General features: G+C 42.0%; 1 protein-coding gene across 1 annotated transcript in view; it reads left to right on the forward strand.

Annotated features, from left to right (window-relative positions):
• AIG1 (androgen induced 1) overlaps positions 1 to 19932 on the forward strand; it is a 362106-nt gene that overhangs the window by 316640 nt on the left and 25534 nt on the right. The window contains exon 4 of the mRNA XM_089668636.1: positions 2883 to 2998. Within this exon, the coding sequence (XP_089524762.1) occupies positions 2883 to 2998 (116 nt within the window). The remainder of the gene's footprint in view (positions 1 to 2882; positions 2999 to 19932) is intronic.

Here is a 19932-nt window from a genome sequence, read left to right on the forward strand (position 1 = left end):
TAAGGTCAAAATACAGCCCGCATAGGATGTGAAACACTTGAATTATACAATAAAAGAGCCTCTTTGCCCTTTTTTCCTCTTTTGAAATACCTATTTTAGTGGAATAGAGATATAAACTTTGTTACACATATAGCTATATTACAGATCCTTTTCTTTTACTCTACATCATATTTTCATGATTTTTTTGAAACATGCACAGCAGAGCTGTAGTTATTCGGCTCAGTGAGAAGCATATTGGCATTTGATCCTCCTTATCCTCATGACAAAAGTCTTTTGGCAAGAAGCAGACACACTAAAGCCTCTTCCTTTATTCATATTCATCTCAAGCTCTGCTCCCTATAGACATAACGGTGGCCGTAGCCAGTGGGAGCAGAAGGTTTGCTCATCTATATATTATCTTTGGATAACTGACCACAGAGTCCCGCATGGTTCCAGAATGGACCAATTCTGTTAAATACATGCTTATTGCACATATATACTGAGTGCGTACAGTATATAATGTGTGTGTGTGTATAAATATATATATATATATATATATATATATATATGTATGGGTGTGTGTAAAGCCCCCACATACAACACAATGAATTTAAATGTAAATTCATAAGTTGTAAAAGGGCAACAATTGCAGATCATTCAGTGATAAAAACAACTATTTATTTTACCCCATTGTAAGTACACATTTAAACACCATAGTAGGAAAGCTACAGAACATTTATTTATTTATATGTAATAAACCTCTATATTTATAAGGCATAGGGGTAGATTTATTAAAGGCAAATGGAATTTTCACTTTGCAAGGTGCATGTGGTAAAACTTCACTTTTCAAAGAATACTCAGTCATGTGCAGGGAATCTTTAATTAAAAAAAAGTATTTTTGCATATGAGTGGATAATAGAAGTCAGCCAGAGATTCATCTCATTTACTAAGCTAAGGGAAACTTCCCTTGCAAAATGAACAGCCTATTTTCCTTTCGTAAATCAACCCCAGTATGGTCATCAATGCCTTTTCATCTCTACTCAAGAAAAAGGTATTACATTGAAGTTATAGGTGTTTTTGGCAGTGTCATCCAGTGATAAATCCAACCCTGATTATTTATTCTTTCCCAGAGATGGGTAAGCCAGGGGGCAACTACTATAATTTATATAGTAATTTGTCATAGCGATTGTGATTGACTAGATGGCTGAGTGTGTGGATCATACCATATAATATTTTGTAAATGTTCTTATTTTTTAAATGGGCTATAAAAATAAATGAAACTTTAAATGTGCACACCCGATATATATAATGTAAATGTATTGATAATTTATATTTACATTGAGCTAAGAATAATAATTAACTGTATAAAAAGCATACCCGTATTCCAGGCTATCAAGGCCAATTCTTATCTAAACTGGACAGCGCCAACTTTTGAACCTGAAAATGTAAAATAAATATCTTGGTTTGCACACCATATCCCTATTTATTTATTTTAAATGGTTTGCAGAATGCACTGAAGAGTATGGTATTTGCCAGGAGAATGAGGCATTTTCAAGTCAAAATATTTTAAAGTACAAGAGTCTTTAAAAAAAGGTTTTAAAGTCTGTTTATAAATGTTTTCACCTAAGATTCACACAATTTCTACTGAGACTAAACTGGGGAAGTGTGTAATTCCCGAGTTAAATTTGTGTAAATCTTGGCCTTTATAAATAGACCCCTAAGTATTAACTAATTAAATATGTACAAAAACCAAACCACTGTTTTTTTGTTTTTTTAAAAGGACATTAGCTTCTTTTGTTTGTTTAAAAAAATCAAACTTCAAATAAAACAATGTTTATATTTGTCTGTAATGTGATTTGATTAAGGAACAATGCAGTTGTCATTAGTTTGTGTTACCAAATGATTCATCTGTCATATTGTTGTTTCAGCAGTTCTACAGATTTACAAAGATAACTCTAACCATATCACAGTAATTTATTTTTTTTAATTTTAGACTGCATGAATGTAACATTTTATTTAGGCAGATTTGTTTATTGCAGCTGAAATCGGTCCTTGTGTCAGATGTACTGTATATATTGTATATTTTTGTTCCTTTTGTTTTTGCTAAATACATGCATGCCAAGTAACAGGTAAATTATTAGGGGTTGATTTACTAAAACCGGAGAGTGCAAACTCTGGTGTAGCTCTGCATAGAAAGCAATCAGCTTCCAGGTTTTATGTAAAAGCCTAACTGAGGAAACTGAAGTTAGAAGCTGATTTGCTACTATGCACCAGTTTCTGAGTACTCCTGTTTTAATAAATCCTCCCCATTGTTTTAGACAGATCAGATCAGCTTGTGAGCTATCAAAAAGTTACTATGTATTTTCTTAATAATTACTTGGGGATAGCTGACCAAGGCAGGCCATAGATGATGCGATTTTCTTTCCTGCAACCACGGGTGACAGGAAAAAATGGCTTGATTCCCCCATCAACACAGTAAGTGTTGATGGAGAAATCCCTCCAGTAGAGATATTGTGTTCTCCCATCGGGGGGGCTCAGGGATCCATCCCTGCCGGGAGAATACAATGATTCTTACTAGTGGCTATAGCCGCTGGTAACAACTGCATGCTGAAAATCCCACATTCTGGTTGCACCCAAGCTAATTGGAGGATTGACTTGGGTACAATCTGCCTGCCCATAGATGGACTGAATCTCAGCTGCCCCCTGCTGAACTGGCTGAGATTCGATCCATCTATGGCCACTTTAGAATGACATAGTCACTTGAATTGGAGATCAAGGACTGTTACAGTTTTTAATTAAATTGCTGCTGTATATTGAGATGTGTCAATAATTTATTCATGTAGACCTATACAGTTACTATTGTCTCCACTAAAAATGCTTAAAACTATCTGTTTATTTTTTAGCATACAACAGTGCTGCCTTTCATATTAATTGAGATGAGAACAGCTCATCACCAGTATCCAAGCAGAAGTTGTGGCCTTGCAACAGTCAGCTTCTTCTCAATTTGCTATATTTTATGGTAAGAGTTATAAAAGTACATTGTGATATAACCAGTAATGTTACTTTTCCATATGTTGTATTTAGTCCAATACCTGCATTTTGCTATCTTGGATGAGAATTGCAAAGACTAAAAAAATCCAGCCATTGGCCAATTCACATGTATAACAAAGGCCTTCTTGAGATTATTGCAGGACTGTTAGTGTTTGCAAGTAAAATCTGCAATGAAAAAGAAAAAGAAGCCATAAGTGCCCTACATTCTTTTTTCTTATGTATTGAATTGTGGTTATAATATCTAGTGAAGCACTAAGAGATTGTATATGAATGAATGGTCTCCTTTGGCGCTTCGTGTTTTTGCAGCAGTTTTGGACCGCTGTGACCTTCCTTGGATCAGTGTAAGTGCCACACACTTATGTTGCATTATTATTCAGGTTTTTATTAGGGGGATATTGAAAATCTCTTGAATGCAGCCATATCCCTAACATACTCCTATAATTTTCAGTTTCCATTGTAGTTTAAGCAAACTCTTACTCTCAAATGTTCTAGACATTTTCAGTGTCTAGAACATCACAATATGGCTTAGTACATTTGGGGAAATGGATAGAAAAATGTTTTTAAAATGTCTATAAACCTCAGCAAAACCCTTTTTTTGAAAAGCACATAAATGCCAGTACTGTTTGAAAATGTTTAGAAGCACCCATGTGCAAATGCTGATGTGGTGCTACCCTCGAAGAGCAGCTTGGTAATTTGGATTCTCTGTCCTGCATCTCAACTGCAAAGACCACCTGAGCCTCTCTTACACACCAGGTTAAGGAAATAGGCACTATAACACTGTCAAGAGCACAAAGGTAAATATTATGCACACAGCTATATTTGGTACCGGTATGTGGACTCCAGTCTGATTAATATTAAAAAAGTGGGTTATAATATAGTGACTTGAAGTGAAAGGCAATTTGTTCAAACACTATATTGCCAAAGTATTGGGACGCCTGCCTTTACATGCATATGAACTTTAATGGCATCCCAATCTTAGTCCATAGGTTCGTATTGAGTTGGCCCACCCTTTGCAGCTATAACAGCTTCAACTCTTCTGGGAAGGCTGTCCACAAGGTTTAGGATTGTGTCTATGGCAATGTTTGACCATTCTTCCAGAAGTGCATTTGTGAGGTCAGGCACTGATGTCGGACTAGAAGGCCTGGCTCACTCTAATTCAGTCTCTGCTACATTAACCTACTAAATTAAACTACATTAACCATAACAGTAAAAGATATTGCAATGACTCCACCTGCTATCAGTGCACTGTATTACTAGAGTGCATTCTAGAGGTGATTAGCTTAAAGCCCAGGTCTGCTGCAGCAATAACCCTACTTCTACAGGCAATACCAGGAGTCTGAAGAGACAGTCCTACACCCTAGTCCTCCAGACAGCTAACATTGGGGCCTATCTTACTGTTGGTGCACATAAGCGTAGTCCCCATGGGAATCTGCATGCAGTATTATAAGTAACGGGTTAAGTGTCTAATCTTTAGAACCTAGTTTCTGGGATTAGGATCAGTTTCTAATCCTAAACCTAGTTTCTAATAGCAGCAACAAGTTGTGGCCAATCCAGCAATACAGTCATGGAAGTCCCACTACATGGTGTCCTCTGTTTTGACTCAGGGTGAGTTCACCCAGTTGTAGTCCTCTAGCATCGGTGCAGCTTCAAATTTTCCCTAATAGTGACTCAGTTCCTAGCTCCCATCCCAGACAGGGAGATGTGCTCATTTCCAACTCCCGCAGCAAAACTACATATACATAAAAGTGCAGCACTTAAAAAAGTGACAGATAATTGTGACAGATAACATCGTGAAAGACAGAAGTTATCAAACAAATCTGATTTCTTTTTATGAGGGGGTGAGCAAAACCTTGGACAGAGGGGTGGCGGTGGACGTGGTATACTTGGATTTTGCAAAAGCGTTTGACACAGTTCCCCACACATGGCTAATTTGTAAGGTAAAGTCTACGGACTTGGAAAAATTCATATGTTAATGGATAGAAAACTGGCTAACAGATCATATTCAGAGAGTAGTGGTTAATGATTCTTGCTCTGAATGGTCTGGGGTCATCAGTGGTGTACCCCAGGGGTCAGTGTTGGGACCCTTACTTTTTAATATATTTATAAAGGATATAGGGTCTGAGATTAAAAATCCCATTTCAGTCTTTGCAGATGACACCAAGCTGTGCAGTGGAATAACGTCCTTACAGGATGTCTGCAACTTACAAGCCGACCTCAATGCACTGTTTAATTGGGCAACTATGTGGCAAATGAGATTTAATATTGATAAATGTAAGGTTATGCACTTGGGGGCTAAGAATATGCATGCATCATACATACTGGGGGGGGTACAACTGGAGGAATCAATGGTGGAGAAGGATCTGGGGGTTCTGGTAGATCACAAGCTTAATAATGGCATGGAATGCCAAGCTGCGGCTTCTAAAGCGAGCAAAATCCTCTCTTGTATTAAAAGAGGTATAGACTCCAGAGAGAGAGATATCATATTACCCCTGTACAAATCATTAGTAAGACCTCATCTGGAATATGCAGTTGAGTTTTGAGCACCAATTCACAAAAAGAACATTGGGGAACTTGAGAAAGTACAGAGAGGGGCAACTAAACTGATACAAAGCATGGAGGAGCTTAGCTATGAGGAAAGATTAGAGGAACTGAATTTATTCTCTCTTAAGAAGAGACGTTTAAGGGGGATATGATCAACATGTATAAATACATCAGTGGTTCATATAGTGAACTCGGTGTAGAGCTATTCACCCTGAGGTTATCACAGAGGACAAGGGGGCACTCTTTACGTCTGGAGGAAAATAAATTTAATCTCCAAACACGGAAATTTTTCTTCACAGTATGAGCTGTGAAAATGTGGAATAGACTCCCTCAAGAGTTGGTTCTGGCCAGCTCAGTGGATTGCTTCAAAAAAGGCCTGGATTATTTCTTAGATACACAGAATATAACTGGATGCTAACATTTATAGGTAAAGTTGATCCAGGGAATATCTGATTGCCTCTCGGGGGATCAGGAAGGAATTTCTTTCCCAGCAGGTGCAAATTGCTTTGCTGGGGTTTTTTTGCCTTCCTCTGGATCAACTGTGGGTATAGGATTATAACTTTTTTTTTCTATGGTTGAACTGGATGGACTTTTATTTTTTTCAGCCAGACTAACTATGTAACTATGCAACTATATAACAGTGAAAAAAATGTGACAAAAAATAATCCATCCAAAAATAAAGAAAAAGTCCCAGAGGCTGTGATGAAACAAAGGAAATCCAAGGACAGTTGTTGTGTCACCAACCACTCAAACAAAAGGCTTACCAGAAAGGCATGACCCCCTGTTAAGAGTGGTCAATCGCGCTTTTTTAAACAACCCAGTCACTCAAATCCTCCTCTGGATCAGCAAAAGAGCAGATAAAGATCTTCCAAACAATGGACCTTAGGTAAGGTAGCTAAACCACTCAAGATAAGGCTCAGACTCGTAGTAAGAAACATGTAAAGAAAGAGTGCTCTACGGTGTAAAACCATTATAACAACATTTATCAGCCACGTACACAAGCTACTGCGCATGCCGACCAGCCGCCGGCCATGTTGGAAACTAGAAAATTTGGATTTTTTTCCTATCAATGCCTAATGTTGTTAGCTTTCATGTGAATGCAACCGTACTTTAAATTATCTGTCACTTTTTTAAGCGCTGCACTTTTATGTACAGTATATATTGTTTATTGCCTTATATCAGGGTTTTTGTGTTCAGCTGCTATATGTTATACACTTAATTTTTTGATTATTGATCATTTATTGTAATTTTTATTAGTGCAGGTTTATATACATATATTTTTATTCAAACTACGGCACGGGAAAGATACTTAGATATACTTACTTAGATTGTAAGCTCTAATGAGCAGGGCCCTCTGTTTCCTCTTACCAAACTGTATTGTATTGTAACTGTATTGTAAAGCGCTGTGCAAACTGTTGGCGCTATATAAATCCTGTATAATAATAATAAATAATACTTCTTTCTCCTCCCCTGTTGATGTCTCACCTGGGAACTGTAATTCATTGGTCAATAAAAGTCCACCATAGCACTCCCTTTCTGGGCTTCAACTCCCATGTTTCACTGCAGCTGGCATAAAAGTCTATGGGGTGCCCTTGACTTGCCTACTCCCCCTGCTGATGGGAGGCAGGCAGTATGCTTAAATCCAGCATGTCAGTTTAGTCATAGTTGGAGAGCAACTGCAGACGATGTCATGACTTGCTCCTTGAGGCGATCTTGACATCTTCAAGCAATGCTGTTGTGAATGAACCATAATAACACTCAAGCAAACATTGAATAGATCTGTAGGTAAATGTGAAGACCTCTTTGAGTCAGTTATTATTTTTATGTCCTAATTATAATTGTACAAGGAGCTTTTGAAACCATCTTGAATGGTCTTATTAGTGTGACACCATTATACAATGTAGAGGAAAAGAGGAGAAATCTGGGTTATTTTCCTCTTGTTCCTTTCTATGAAAGAAAAAGAATTACAATGACTATCACATCCTTTCACCACTGGGGTCTGCAAAAATAGTCTTTTATAAAACATATGACTTATTCCAAACCTCTGTACAGATAGTCTGCCAATGCTGGAAAGCATAGTCTTAAAATCCATTAGTGGATATCAACAACCCAGTACTGGAAACATTCAGTGACATTAAAATCCACAACTATGTCTCCATTAAGAAAAAAAAAATCTGCCCTCCACTGCTAGTTTCATTCTGCCAATTCCTACAATGTGACCATTATTTAGAAAATGCCAGAAAGACAAATTCATGCAGCACTTAAAAACAGGCCCGGACATAAGCATAGCAGACAAATCATTTTTCAAATGAATCACACTCTTTCCTGCTATGAAATACTGAATCAAATCTGTGAATGCTGGCTTATTAATTTTATGCCCAGCAGGTACAGAATCACAGGTACAGATTTTCTGAATATTTCTATGTGCTTATGTCAGTCTATATAGTACATACAATATCTTGTGCATTACTTTCTGTCTCTGAAAATGGTTTTCATCACCAAACTGTAACTTAGTACGTTGGAGGGCATCCTCTAAAGTAAATACCCTCCCCTAACCTGTAACTTCCCTTTAACAATCAACCTCTCAGTAACATGCATGCGTTGCCATGCCCAGGACCATCTTTCTGTGGGGTAGGAGGGATGGTAGTGTTGCCTGTGTGTGTGTGCTGTTAAAATTGTAGGCTCTGCATCACTGAGCAGAGTTTCCTTCCCATGAGCTCTGCCTGCCACACAGGGAGGTGCAGTGACCAGTAGCACTGTGTTCAGTGCCACGTAGCACTGTGTTCAGTGCCACACACTGAACCTGCATTTTTCTTGTTCAAACTTTTTTATTCATTTCAGTAACATAAAAAGAAACAGGTGTAGGACAGTCCAATAACGTGTGCAGACATAAATAAATGTAAAAAAAAACATGGTGTCCTACGGAGAAGGAGGATCATTGCATAAAAAACTTATTGCGAGGAACCATGAGGTAACATAAAGGGGCATAGTGGTACAAGGGAAGATGGGACATTAATGAACAACTGAAAAGGAACACTGTTCCCAATGACCATTTGGGGGTTCCATATGAGGCATGAGGAGGGAGACAAAAGTGAGCAGAAAGAAGAAAGAAAAAAGAGGGGGTGGGGGGGGGGAGAGATTAGGAGAGACTGATGGAACCTGCATTTTTAACAAGTTTTGAATCACAGAAGTGGTTTGGTTGCTGCACTTGCTGATGTGACAGTAGTCAGGCAGGGAGCTCAGTAATCCTAAGTTTATAGTTTTACCAGGCTCAGCTTTACCGAGCTGCACCTTGAACACAATGTCCAGTATGGACACCTTGGCCTCAGCTCTACTCTGCCACCGCACCTTCATAAGTGTCACCTGAGGCAGCCACCTCAATTGGCCTCATGGGAGGCACAGTCCCTCCTTCACCCTAACTTTTAACATAGCTGTAAATATACAAATGTATCACCCCCCCCCCACACTTAACCCCCAACAAAAACCTGGAACTTACGCTTTGTTGATTCTAACACAATATTCTCCCATCCTTGAAGGACAACTATCACAATTGGTTGAACTAGATGGAATTTTTGGTGGTCTTTTTTTCAGCCTGGATAACCATGCAACTACTAACTATGGAAGTATGTACCTACAAATGTAGGGATGTAACTGTTATCATTTTTAACTGTGGCCTTCATTAACCACTTCAATACCGGGCACTTTTACCCCCTTCCTGCCCAGGCCAATTTTCAGCTTTCAGCTCTCTCACACTTTGAATGAAAATTGCGCGGTCATACAATACTGTACCCAAACTAAGTTTTTATCATTTTGTTCACATAACTAGAGCTTTGTTTTTGTGATATCTAATCACCACTGAAGTTTTTATCTTTTGCTAAATAATGAAAACAGCCCCCAAATTTTGGAAAAAAAAACATGTTTTTCTTTGTTTCGGTTATAAAAATTTGCAAATAAATAATTGTTCTTCATAAATTTAGGCCAATAAGTACCGTATTTTTCGCTCCATAAGACGCACCTGACCATAAGATGCACCTAGGTTTTAGAGGCAGAAAACAGGAAAAAAAAAATTCTGAACTAATGGACTGCAGACATAGTACAGGAGATGACCAGAGACTGCGGACACAGTACAGGAGATGACCAGAGACTGCGGACACAGTACAGGAGATGACCAGAGACTGCGGACACAGTACAGGAGATGACCAGAGACTGCGGACACAGTACAGGAGATGACCAGAGACTGCGGACACAGTACAGGGATGACCAGAGACTGCGGACACAGTACAGGGATGACCAGAGACTGCGGAAACAGTACAGGGATGACCAGAGACTGCGGACACAGTACAGGGATGACCAGAGACTGCGGACAGCACAGGGATGACCAGAGACTGCGGACATAGTACAGGAGATGACCAGAGACTGCGGACATAGTACAGGAGATGACCAGAGACTGCGGACATAGTACAGGAGATTCTAACACAATATTCTCCCATCCTTGAAGGACAACTATCACAATTGGTTGAACTAGATGGAATTTTTGGTGGTCTTTTTTTCAGCCTGGATAACCATGCAACTACTAACTATGGAAGTATGTACCTACAAATGTAGGGATGTAACTGTTATCATTTTTAACTGTGGCCTTCATTAACCACTTCAATACCGGGCACTTTTACCCCCTTCCTGCCCAGGCCAATTTTCAGCTTTCAGCTCTCTCACACTTTGAATGAAAATTGCGCGGTCATACAATGCTGTACCCAAACTAAGTTTTTATCATTTTGTTCACATAACTAGAGCTTTGTTTTTGTGATATCTAATCACCACTGGAGTTTTTATCTTTTGCTAAATAATGAAAACAGCCCCCAAATTTTGGAAAAAAAAACATGTTTTTCTTTGTTTCGGTTATAAAAATTTGCAAATAAATAATTGTTCTTCATAAATTTAGGCCAATAAGTACCGTATTTTTCGCTCCATAAGACGCACCTGACCATAAGACGCACCTAGGTTTTAGAGGCAGAAAACAGGAAAAAAAAAATTCTGAACTAATGGACTGCAGAAATAGTACAGGAGATGACCAGAGACTGCGGACACAGTACAGGAGATGACCAGAGACTGCGGACACAGTACAGGAGATGACCAGAGACTGCGGACACAGTACAGGAGATGACCAGAGACTGCGGACACAGTACAGGAGATGACCAGAGACTGCGGACACAGTACAGGAGATGACCAGAGACTGCGGACACAGTACAGGAGATGACCAGAGACTGCGGACACAGTACAGGAGATGACCAGAGACTGCGGACATAGTACAGGAGATGACCAGAGACTGCGGACACAGTACAGGAGATGACCAGAGACTGCGGACACAGTACAGGAGATGACCAGAGACTGCGGACACAGTACAGGAGATGACCAGAGACTGCGGACACAGTACAGGGATGACCAGAGACTGCGGACACAGTACAGGGATGACCAGAGACTGCGGACACAGTACAGGGATGACCAGAGACTGCGGAAACAGTACAGGGATGACTAGAGACTGCGGACAGCACAGGGATGACCAGAGACTGTGGATAGTACAGGGGATGACTGCTGACCTTTGGGGAGGGGGGGAGCGGGTACCTGAATTTGAAAGATACCCGCTCCCACTTCCGCGGAGTTGTTCTTTCATCTTACCTGTTCCTCTATCCAGCTGCGCGCTGTCTTCCCGGCTTCTGTAATGGCGCTCGGCATGACAGCCGGGTGCCCAGTGCGCATGAGCGAGAAGCACTTGCGCTTTGTGATTGGTCCGGCGGCTTCTGGGATCTGTCATGTGTCCCAGGTGCCACCTTACCATTCACAAAAAGCACCGCTTCTTGGCACCCGGCTGTCATGCCCACACTACAGAAGCCGGGAAGACCGTGCCGCTGGATAGAGGAACTGGTAAGATGAAAGAACAACTCCACGGAAGTGGGAGCGGGTACCTGTCAAATTCAGGTACCCGCTCCCCCCCTCCCTCCCCAAAGGTCAGCAGTCATCTCTATAAGGTCCCGCTGTAGAGCTGAGCGGCCGGCCCGGTATTCTGACACGGCGGCAGTGGAAATACCGGGCCGGTCGCTCCATATTCGCTCCATAAGACGCACTGACATTTTCCCCCCTTTTTTGGGGGGAAAAAAGTGCGTCTTATGGAGCGAAAAATACGGTATTTTACTACATTTCTTTGGTGATGATAACCCAAATCAGTATTTATTATTTAGTCTTTAGCAAAGTTATAGAGTTCACAAACTATTATATATATCTGAAAATCGATCAATCCTGTAGTACCGATGGCCAGGACAAACAGTGAGTGTACTGTATATCTCCCTAAAGGGATACAAACACCAGTCAAACTAGTATAGTATCTAATCCTTCCCCATTTTATTCAAATCTGGAAATTTTTTTGGCTGAGGTTCTAATTTATAAAAATAATTCATAGAGAATCAACAGAACAATGAATAAACAACATTGATCTGTGCTCCCTATATTTTACAGTATGTGAACTCAGTCCAATAGTCTTTTAGCTGGTGCTTTCTACACCCCAAATCATCTTCAACACTCTATGAACTCTTTCTCCTTATACCGTCTTATTGGTTTAACTCCTTGTCTACTCTATGCTATGACAGCTGATTACAGTCTATCCTGTGCTCCCCATTGAACTTCATAGTATTGAATTGTTTTTAAAAAAAAACACTTTTTATACAACCCTTGACCCCATTAATATACAAACGTATGCCCATTTTCCTTCATAACATTACCCTGTTCTTTTACACAATGATGCGAAGACGAATCTGCAAGAGCAAGATGAAGAGATCCATTAGTTTAAATTCACTAACTTTTAACAATCATTAAAGATTAAAGAGCTAACAATCACGGGGGTGGGGGGGGTCTGCCGAGTCTCAGCATGGCCGCTTAAGCCTGGAGCTCTTGCCGGCCGGAGACCCTGCACCGCTCTTGCAGAGGGAAGTGACAGATGGGGAAGGGGGAACAGAGTACACCAGGATCCCGGTCCTGGTCCTGCTCTCCGCAGACTTCTAACACCCAGCAGTCCCGCCATATTCAGGAGCTGTTCCGCTCCCAGCAGAGGGAGAAGCTGCAGCCATCACCTTCTCCCTCCCCTCCTCCTTCAGCAGCAGCAACAGCAGCCAGCTCTCCTGGGTCAGTCACAGACACACCTGCTGATTCAGTCCCTCAACATTTTCTCAGCAGAGAATCATACATTATCCCTAAGGTATCTCCATGCAGTGGCTGCAGATATAAAACTCACCCTAACTACAGCCTACGTGACCTACGTGATGACCTTCAAACTTTAGGCTCCAGAATAGAGGGGGTGGAACTTGCTAACAGACATCATGCAGACACCATACTAGAAATACAGCAGACGACGGCCTCCCAGTCTACAGACACATAGAAGACCTGGATAATCACGGACGCAGGTACAACATTAGAATTTGCAGCCTGCCAGAGTCCATTGAGCCAAGTGATATCCCTAAAACGGTTGTGGCGATATTTAATGATCTTCTAGGTCGCCTGCCAACATCCCCCGTTGAATTAGAACAAGCGCACAGAGCACTTCGACCCAGGGGCAGGGACACCGATTCACCACGAGACATTATATGCTGTTTAGTAAACTTCCCTCTTAAAGAAGACATCCTGAGATGCGCTAGAGAAAGGAGGCACCTCCTATATCAGGGTACAGAGATTCACCTATTCCAAGATCTCTCTAACCTCACCCTGCAACAAAGATGGGAACTCCATTCCTTCCTAGACTTGCTCCGCTCTCATAACATTCCTCACAGATGGCGTTTCCCATTCTGCCTCTCGGCCCAAGCACAGGGCTGCACAGCCTACCTGAGGGTTCCGGAAGACCTACAGCATTTTTGTTCCACCTTAGAGATCCCGATGATTGATCTCCCGGATTAGTACAGAACCATGCATCTGTCAAATATCTCAGAGGGCAGACCAGAATCTAGTGAAATGGACTGGTAAGGCCAATCGGCTCGTCATCGCTGCTCCTTCCCTGAGACTCCCCCGAAACCTTCTACCAGAGGACCTGCAGCTGTGAACAGCCTGACCGCTTCTCCGGCACACCATCGGCCCCGCTGTGAGGTGTAGGCTCCCCCACTGGCCCCCCTTTTTTGCTGAGCTATCCTGCTTTTTGCTCCCGAGTTCAGGTAGCAGACTGCCTCTTCATGCCCTACACCTTGGAGCCTCCACATCTCAACCACTGCATTTTCTCTCAGGTTGTATTGATTCGATTTCCCTGGACACCCTCTGCCCGATCTGCCTTTTCTATCTGGGGGCCCACTGGATCTTCATCCCACCATACCCGACACCCTTCCTACCGCTTGCTATATATCATGCATTGGCCTCCTCCCCCGCCTCACAGTATTTTGAGACTCTACCTACGACCCTTCAACTAAGCTGTATCCCTGCAGCACCCAATCAACGCCTGTCCAGCCTCCTCAACTCCCTTTCCAGAACGACCGACATCCTTTGTTTTCTGGAGGCCCCAAGACGTCCTCAGCATTCCCATTTCCCTCACAAGTCTGGACACAGATTACCACTTTGGGCCCATGGGCCCCATTGCCTACCCACCGTAGCTCCCCAACCTCCCCCCTCCACACCGAGGCTGCCTTGCTCCACATTGAACTCTGTTGGATGACCCCAGTGCTCTCAGCAAGCAACTCCTATCCTTTACAGTTGGGTCTTTGAAGGGAGGGAGGTGAGCAGGGGACGGGATGGGATCGGGGTTTACGGATTGTTATGTCTAGGGTATTTGCCCCTCTCCTGTTGGCAAGCAGCACCTCTAGCGGTGCCCTAGGTGCTTGATTTTCCTAGGGAATCAAGTACCCCCCATATCGGAGCCCATCCAATATAATTCTTATTTTAATAATTATCACCAGTCTTGATACCCATACTTTGGGTGCCCAGATAGAATCAAGAGTATCATCCCCTCCTCCTACAATACTCTAGATTGAGACAAATTGGCTCCTTATTCAGTGATTTGCTGCTTGCCTCCGGGCCTCCCGAGGTTTCCAGGTTTATGCAATTCTTTTTTCTGTTCTGTTGTTTGATTTCTCCTGTTGAAAAGGTTACATCTGTTGATCTTATGTTGTTGTTACTCTATTGAAGGTATTTAGGCTTTTAAACATAGGCTTACCCCACTTAGGACTACACACACATTCCCGAGGCCTTACCTCCATGCTCCACCCATAGCCCTCGCCTCCCCGAAAAGCACTCAGCCCTTTCATCTCTTTTGGTCTCCCAGCCAGCAGATACCTGATTTCAGATTTTCTATACACAGACCACCCAGACTATTTATGCTCCTAGCAGGCTTATTCATCACGAAGATCTCACCTTTGGACGCCCAAACTGCCCCGACCTCACCATTGCCCTGGGGCGGGCGCCTTTAGCCACTTTGCCACTGTCATTGCCTTTCCTAATCACTTACAGCACTCTATTGGGTCTCCTGGCCGGCGGGTCCCCCACTGTGGAATTTTCATCCCCCCCTGTTCCCCACACAGTGGGCCCACTGAGCATCCACTGACTTCTTCCGGATACTAACACTCTCATTCCCTCATCTGTAATTCCTCTTCTCCTCCCATCCCCTACCCCTCTTTCTTTTCTCCTTTTTTCTTCTCTCTCCCCACATTGGGGATAGAGCAGGTTTACTCTGGATGCCAAGAAGGCCTTTGACAGGGTAGCCTTCGACAGGGTGGCCTGGAACTATTTAAAGGCCTCCCTGAGTGTGATTGGTCTACGAGAAAATATCCTTAATTACATCACGGCCCTGTATTCACGCCCAACGGCCCAAGTCCAGGTCAATGGCCACCTGTCGAGATCCTTCCCTCTCCAGAATGGCACACGCCAAGGCTGCCCCCTATCACCACTTCTTTTCGTCTTAATGCTTTGAACCTTTGGTCCGTAAACTCCATGCAAACCCCAATATCAGGGGAATCTCCCCCAAATCTGAGGGGGGGTATCGGGCTCCCCGATCTTCAAAAATACCATTTGGGCTTGTCACCTTATGAGAATTATCGTTTCGAATTTGCACTCAATCACAAAAGCCTGGGTTCACCTGGAGGACTCCTTCTCACCCTCTCCTCTAGCACTGATACCTTGGCTCCCATCGAAACATATCCCCACAACACTTCATGCTCATCCACTGATCGGACCGACCTTCAAGATCTTTGGCGTGCAAGTCAGCCTCCATCTCAGATGCCCCTAACCCTCTTACTTCTTTGCGAATGAACCCGGAATTCCCATCGGGCCTGCACCCATCTTTTCTTGCCGATCACTGGCCTCACCAACATGTAAGAGTAGAACATTTCTTCTATAATGGCCAACTGAGGACCCTAGCCTCTCTGGCCTCCCCAATGAAGGACCAAACCTTCCCCTTTTGGGCATATCTCCAAATAAGACACTTTCTCCTCGCAAAAGCCTATCACAACAAATGGACCCGCCCTCTCACCCCCTTTGAATCTCTCTGCTCCAAAGCTGAACCCCAACGACATCTGGTTTCTACCACATATCTTCTCCTTTTTGGAGATCGAACCCCTCTCTCACTCCTAGTCTGTCGAGCATGGATGAGAGATTTGGACTTATCTTCATTGGACTGGGACCAAATATTGACTTACTTACATAAATGCTATTTGAATGTCTCAACTCAAGAAAATGGATATAAATTGGCTTCCTGCTGGTACCGGACCCCTCCAGACTCCATCGCTTTAACCCTGCCCTACCCAAAACTTGTTGGAGATGTGACTCTGAGGATGGCTCCCTTCTTCATTTATGGTGGTCCTGCCCAGTCATTTAACCCTTCTGGAAAGAGGTTCACCACATAACCTCATCGATCTCCTCACTACCTCTTGAATTTTCCCCAGCCCAATGTCTCCTCCATCAAACCTCTCTCCCCAGGTGCTTATACTTCAAATCGCTAGCAATGCACATGTTAAACGCGGTCAAATTAAGCCTACCAGCCCTATAGGGATCTACCAGACTCCCGTCGATCTGAGATTGACTGATATGTCTGGGTAGAGTGGCAGATATGGAGGAACTCATCGAGTCATCACGTGATAATCCAACTAAATTCTCTCACACTTGGTCTTGTTGGATCCACTTCCAAACGACTCCTGAATACCGCTCCATTATGGGACTACCCCCTGACAACCTCCGATCTTGGATCCCTTTTCCACTTGCTCTACTGATCTGTTTACTCTGCCTTCTCCCTTAGAACCGAGCGCCCTTCCCTTCTTTTCTTAAACAAAGGGAAAGCGAACTGCCATATAGCCAGGCCTCTGACGAACTGACCTCAGTCTTGACCCCCTTTGGGCTGACCCCTACTCTCCGTCCCCTCCCCCCTTTTTTTTTACACACCCCTTTTTTTTCTCTTTTTCTCTCCCCTCTCCCCCCTCTCCCTTTCTCCCCCCCCCCCCCCACAATCGCTCCCCCTCTCCCCACCCCTTCTCCTTTCCAAGTTACCACCTACCTGCCCCCCTCCCCCTCTCCTTCTCTTCTTGCTAATTTCCTAATTCTACTTCATTCCCCACATGAGACACTAGCACTCTCCCACTCACACATTACAGACCTTCTTCAGTTGATACTAATAGGCACACATACCACTATTTGGAAACACAATACGTAACCTCTGATTTAACAAGCGGCTATTACAGATCCTGATCCGCAATTCTTTAATAAGTAGAATCACCTGATTCCATTCCACGCCTCATCCCTCATTGAACTTCCAACGATTTCAGGATATTTTGCTTCTCGATCAGACATATATCCATGCCCTTATGCAGAGACCTACTGCCTTGTATACTGTGATCCTTTTGATACCCTCGCTTTGTTGTTCTTGTTGATTTGTATTGCCTCTTTGAACCTAATAAACGTTATGGAAAAAAAAACAATCACATCACTGAAAATCGCTATGGTTTTTTTATTTTAACACATTTTAAATTATTGTTGTCTCACAGGAATTCTGTACAGTGACTTTGCCAAATATCAGTCCTATTATCCAATTTGTGTCTTGAGCAAAAAACAGAAAGGCTCTTACAAGCACGATGAGGTGGCTTTCAAAGGTCTCAGCCAGGCCTTTTCCATCAACTTAATAGCAATCACCCAATTGCTACTGAAATTGATATGCACGGTGTTGTTAGTTTCTTTTTAATTTCACTGGATAACAAAGATTCCTAAGCATTTGTTGGTGTATCTTGTAGTGTAGAGTGATATTAACCAACTTGCCCTTTAGAGGGTTTACCCCCCTAAATGACCAGGCCTCTTTTTGCTACTCGGCACTGCACTAATTAAACGGATAATTGCGCGGTCATGCAATGCTGTACCCAAACGAAATTTACGTCCTTTTTTTCACACAAATAGAGCTTTCTTATGGTGGTATTTGATCACCTGTGTGTTTTTTATTTTTTGAGCTATAAACAAAAAAAGACCGAACATTTTGAAGAAAAATTATATTTTTAACTTTCGGCTCTAAAAAATATATAGTAAACTCAAAGTTAGTTATAAATTTAGGCCAAAATGTATTCTGCTACATGTTTTTGGTAAAAAATCCAATAATTGTATATTGATTGCTTTGTGTGAAAGTTATAGCGTCTACAAACTATGGTATAGATACTGCAATTTACGCCATTTTGTTGCTATAGAGTGCTGCACTAGTTTAACTGACAATTGCACAGACATGCAATACGGTACATAAGTGAATTTTATGTCCTTTTTTTTACACAAATAGAGCTTTCTTTTGGTGGTATTTGATCACCTGTGCGCTTTTTATTTTTGGCGCTATAAACAAAATAATTTTGAAAAAAAATAATTTAAAAAAAAACTATTTTCTGTCATAAAAAATATCCCAAAAAAACAAAAATGTCATAAATTTAGTCCAAAATGTATTCTGCTACATGTTTTTGGTTAAAAAAAATCCCAATAAGTGTATATTGATTGCTTTGTGTGAAAGTTATAGCATCTACAAACTATGGTATAGATAACGGAATTTACACAGCTTTTACTTTCTGACTGCTCACCACATTTCTTGAGGTGCTAAAATACCAGGATAGTACAAACACCGCCAAATGACCCCTTTTTGGAAAGTAGACACCCTAAGCTATCTGCTGAGAGGCATATTGAGTCCATGGAAGATTGTGTGCACGCGCGCGCGGGGGGGGGGGGTGAGGGTGATTTTTTTTTAAGTTATTTTAATTTTTTTAATTATTTTTACACTGTCCCTTTCATTTTTTGTTTTTTTTTATCACTTTTAATGCTATCATAGGGAATGCAAATATCCCCTATAACTTCAATGGGCATTGTCATATATTCTTTTTTTGAGAAATCTGTGGTCTATCATATACTCTGCCCTTACATTATCTAATCAAACCAAGATCGGTGTGATCAGATGCTTTCCCAATTTACAAATGGTGCTGTTTATATCCTGCGAAACTGAAGTGATGAAATGCTCATAACTTCTGATTTCTTAGGCTATAGAGATTATTAGCACCATTCTGGTCTCCAATCAGCTTTATGGTCAGCTGGCAGAAACACGGGATGCATTCTCAGGTTCCTCCGATGGCACGGGACTGCCCGAGAAGGTCGTGGAAGGCAGCAGGTGAAGGTGGGCATCATCTTCTGCTGCTTGTTAAAGCAATCCTGCAGCTAATTAGGCACTAGGATTGCTTTTACATTAAAGCCAATTTCCGGCTGAAAGAAACAATACCAGGATGATGCCTGCAGCTGTAGGCATCATCCTGGTATAACCAGTCAAAGTTCAATGATGATCCTTGTTGGGTATATATGCTATGTTCTTTTTTTTTTTTTCATATGCAGCCAGTGGGCTGAATGAAAAAAGAGAAGAAATCTCTGCCAGAAAAAGTGTACAAATGTCTAAATAGTGGCAGGCTTGAATAAAAATTGTCCATGTATAAGTGGTACTCCATATGGAAAAAGGATGACACCAAGTTCCAAACTGTCTTGCCACTGCTCTCCATGTAGTCTGGGCATCTGGGTGGCTTCACGTGACTATCTTTTTCCTCTTAAATCTGAAACATATAAGTATAGCCTGTTGTCCTCTCACAGGTCTTCTACATCTTGACCCCATATCTGGCACACTTGCTGGGGAGAAATTGTTTGAATGCAAGGCGGCCAGAAAAATTAATGAGGGACTCATCAAAGCAGATTTTTTTGCTGGGGAGTATAGACATCTGCAAATTTTTGGTTAAGGTGATTTACGAATTTTGTGGAGCCAGTCAAATTCAGGGTTACCCTGAGGACAACAGAGTGTATTGTCGTTGAAATGCATAAAACACATTATACTCTCATATCTATGCCTGGCCATGGCAGTAG

This window comes from Staurois parvus, unplaced genomic scaffold, assembly GCF_062004578.1.
Source record: "Staurois parvus isolate SC_StPar_1 unplaced genomic scaffold, SC_StPar_1.0 ptg000059l, whole genome shotgun sequence".
Classification (NCBI taxonomy): domain Eukaryota; kingdom Metazoa; phylum Chordata; class Amphibia; order Anura; family Ranidae; genus Staurois; species Staurois parvus.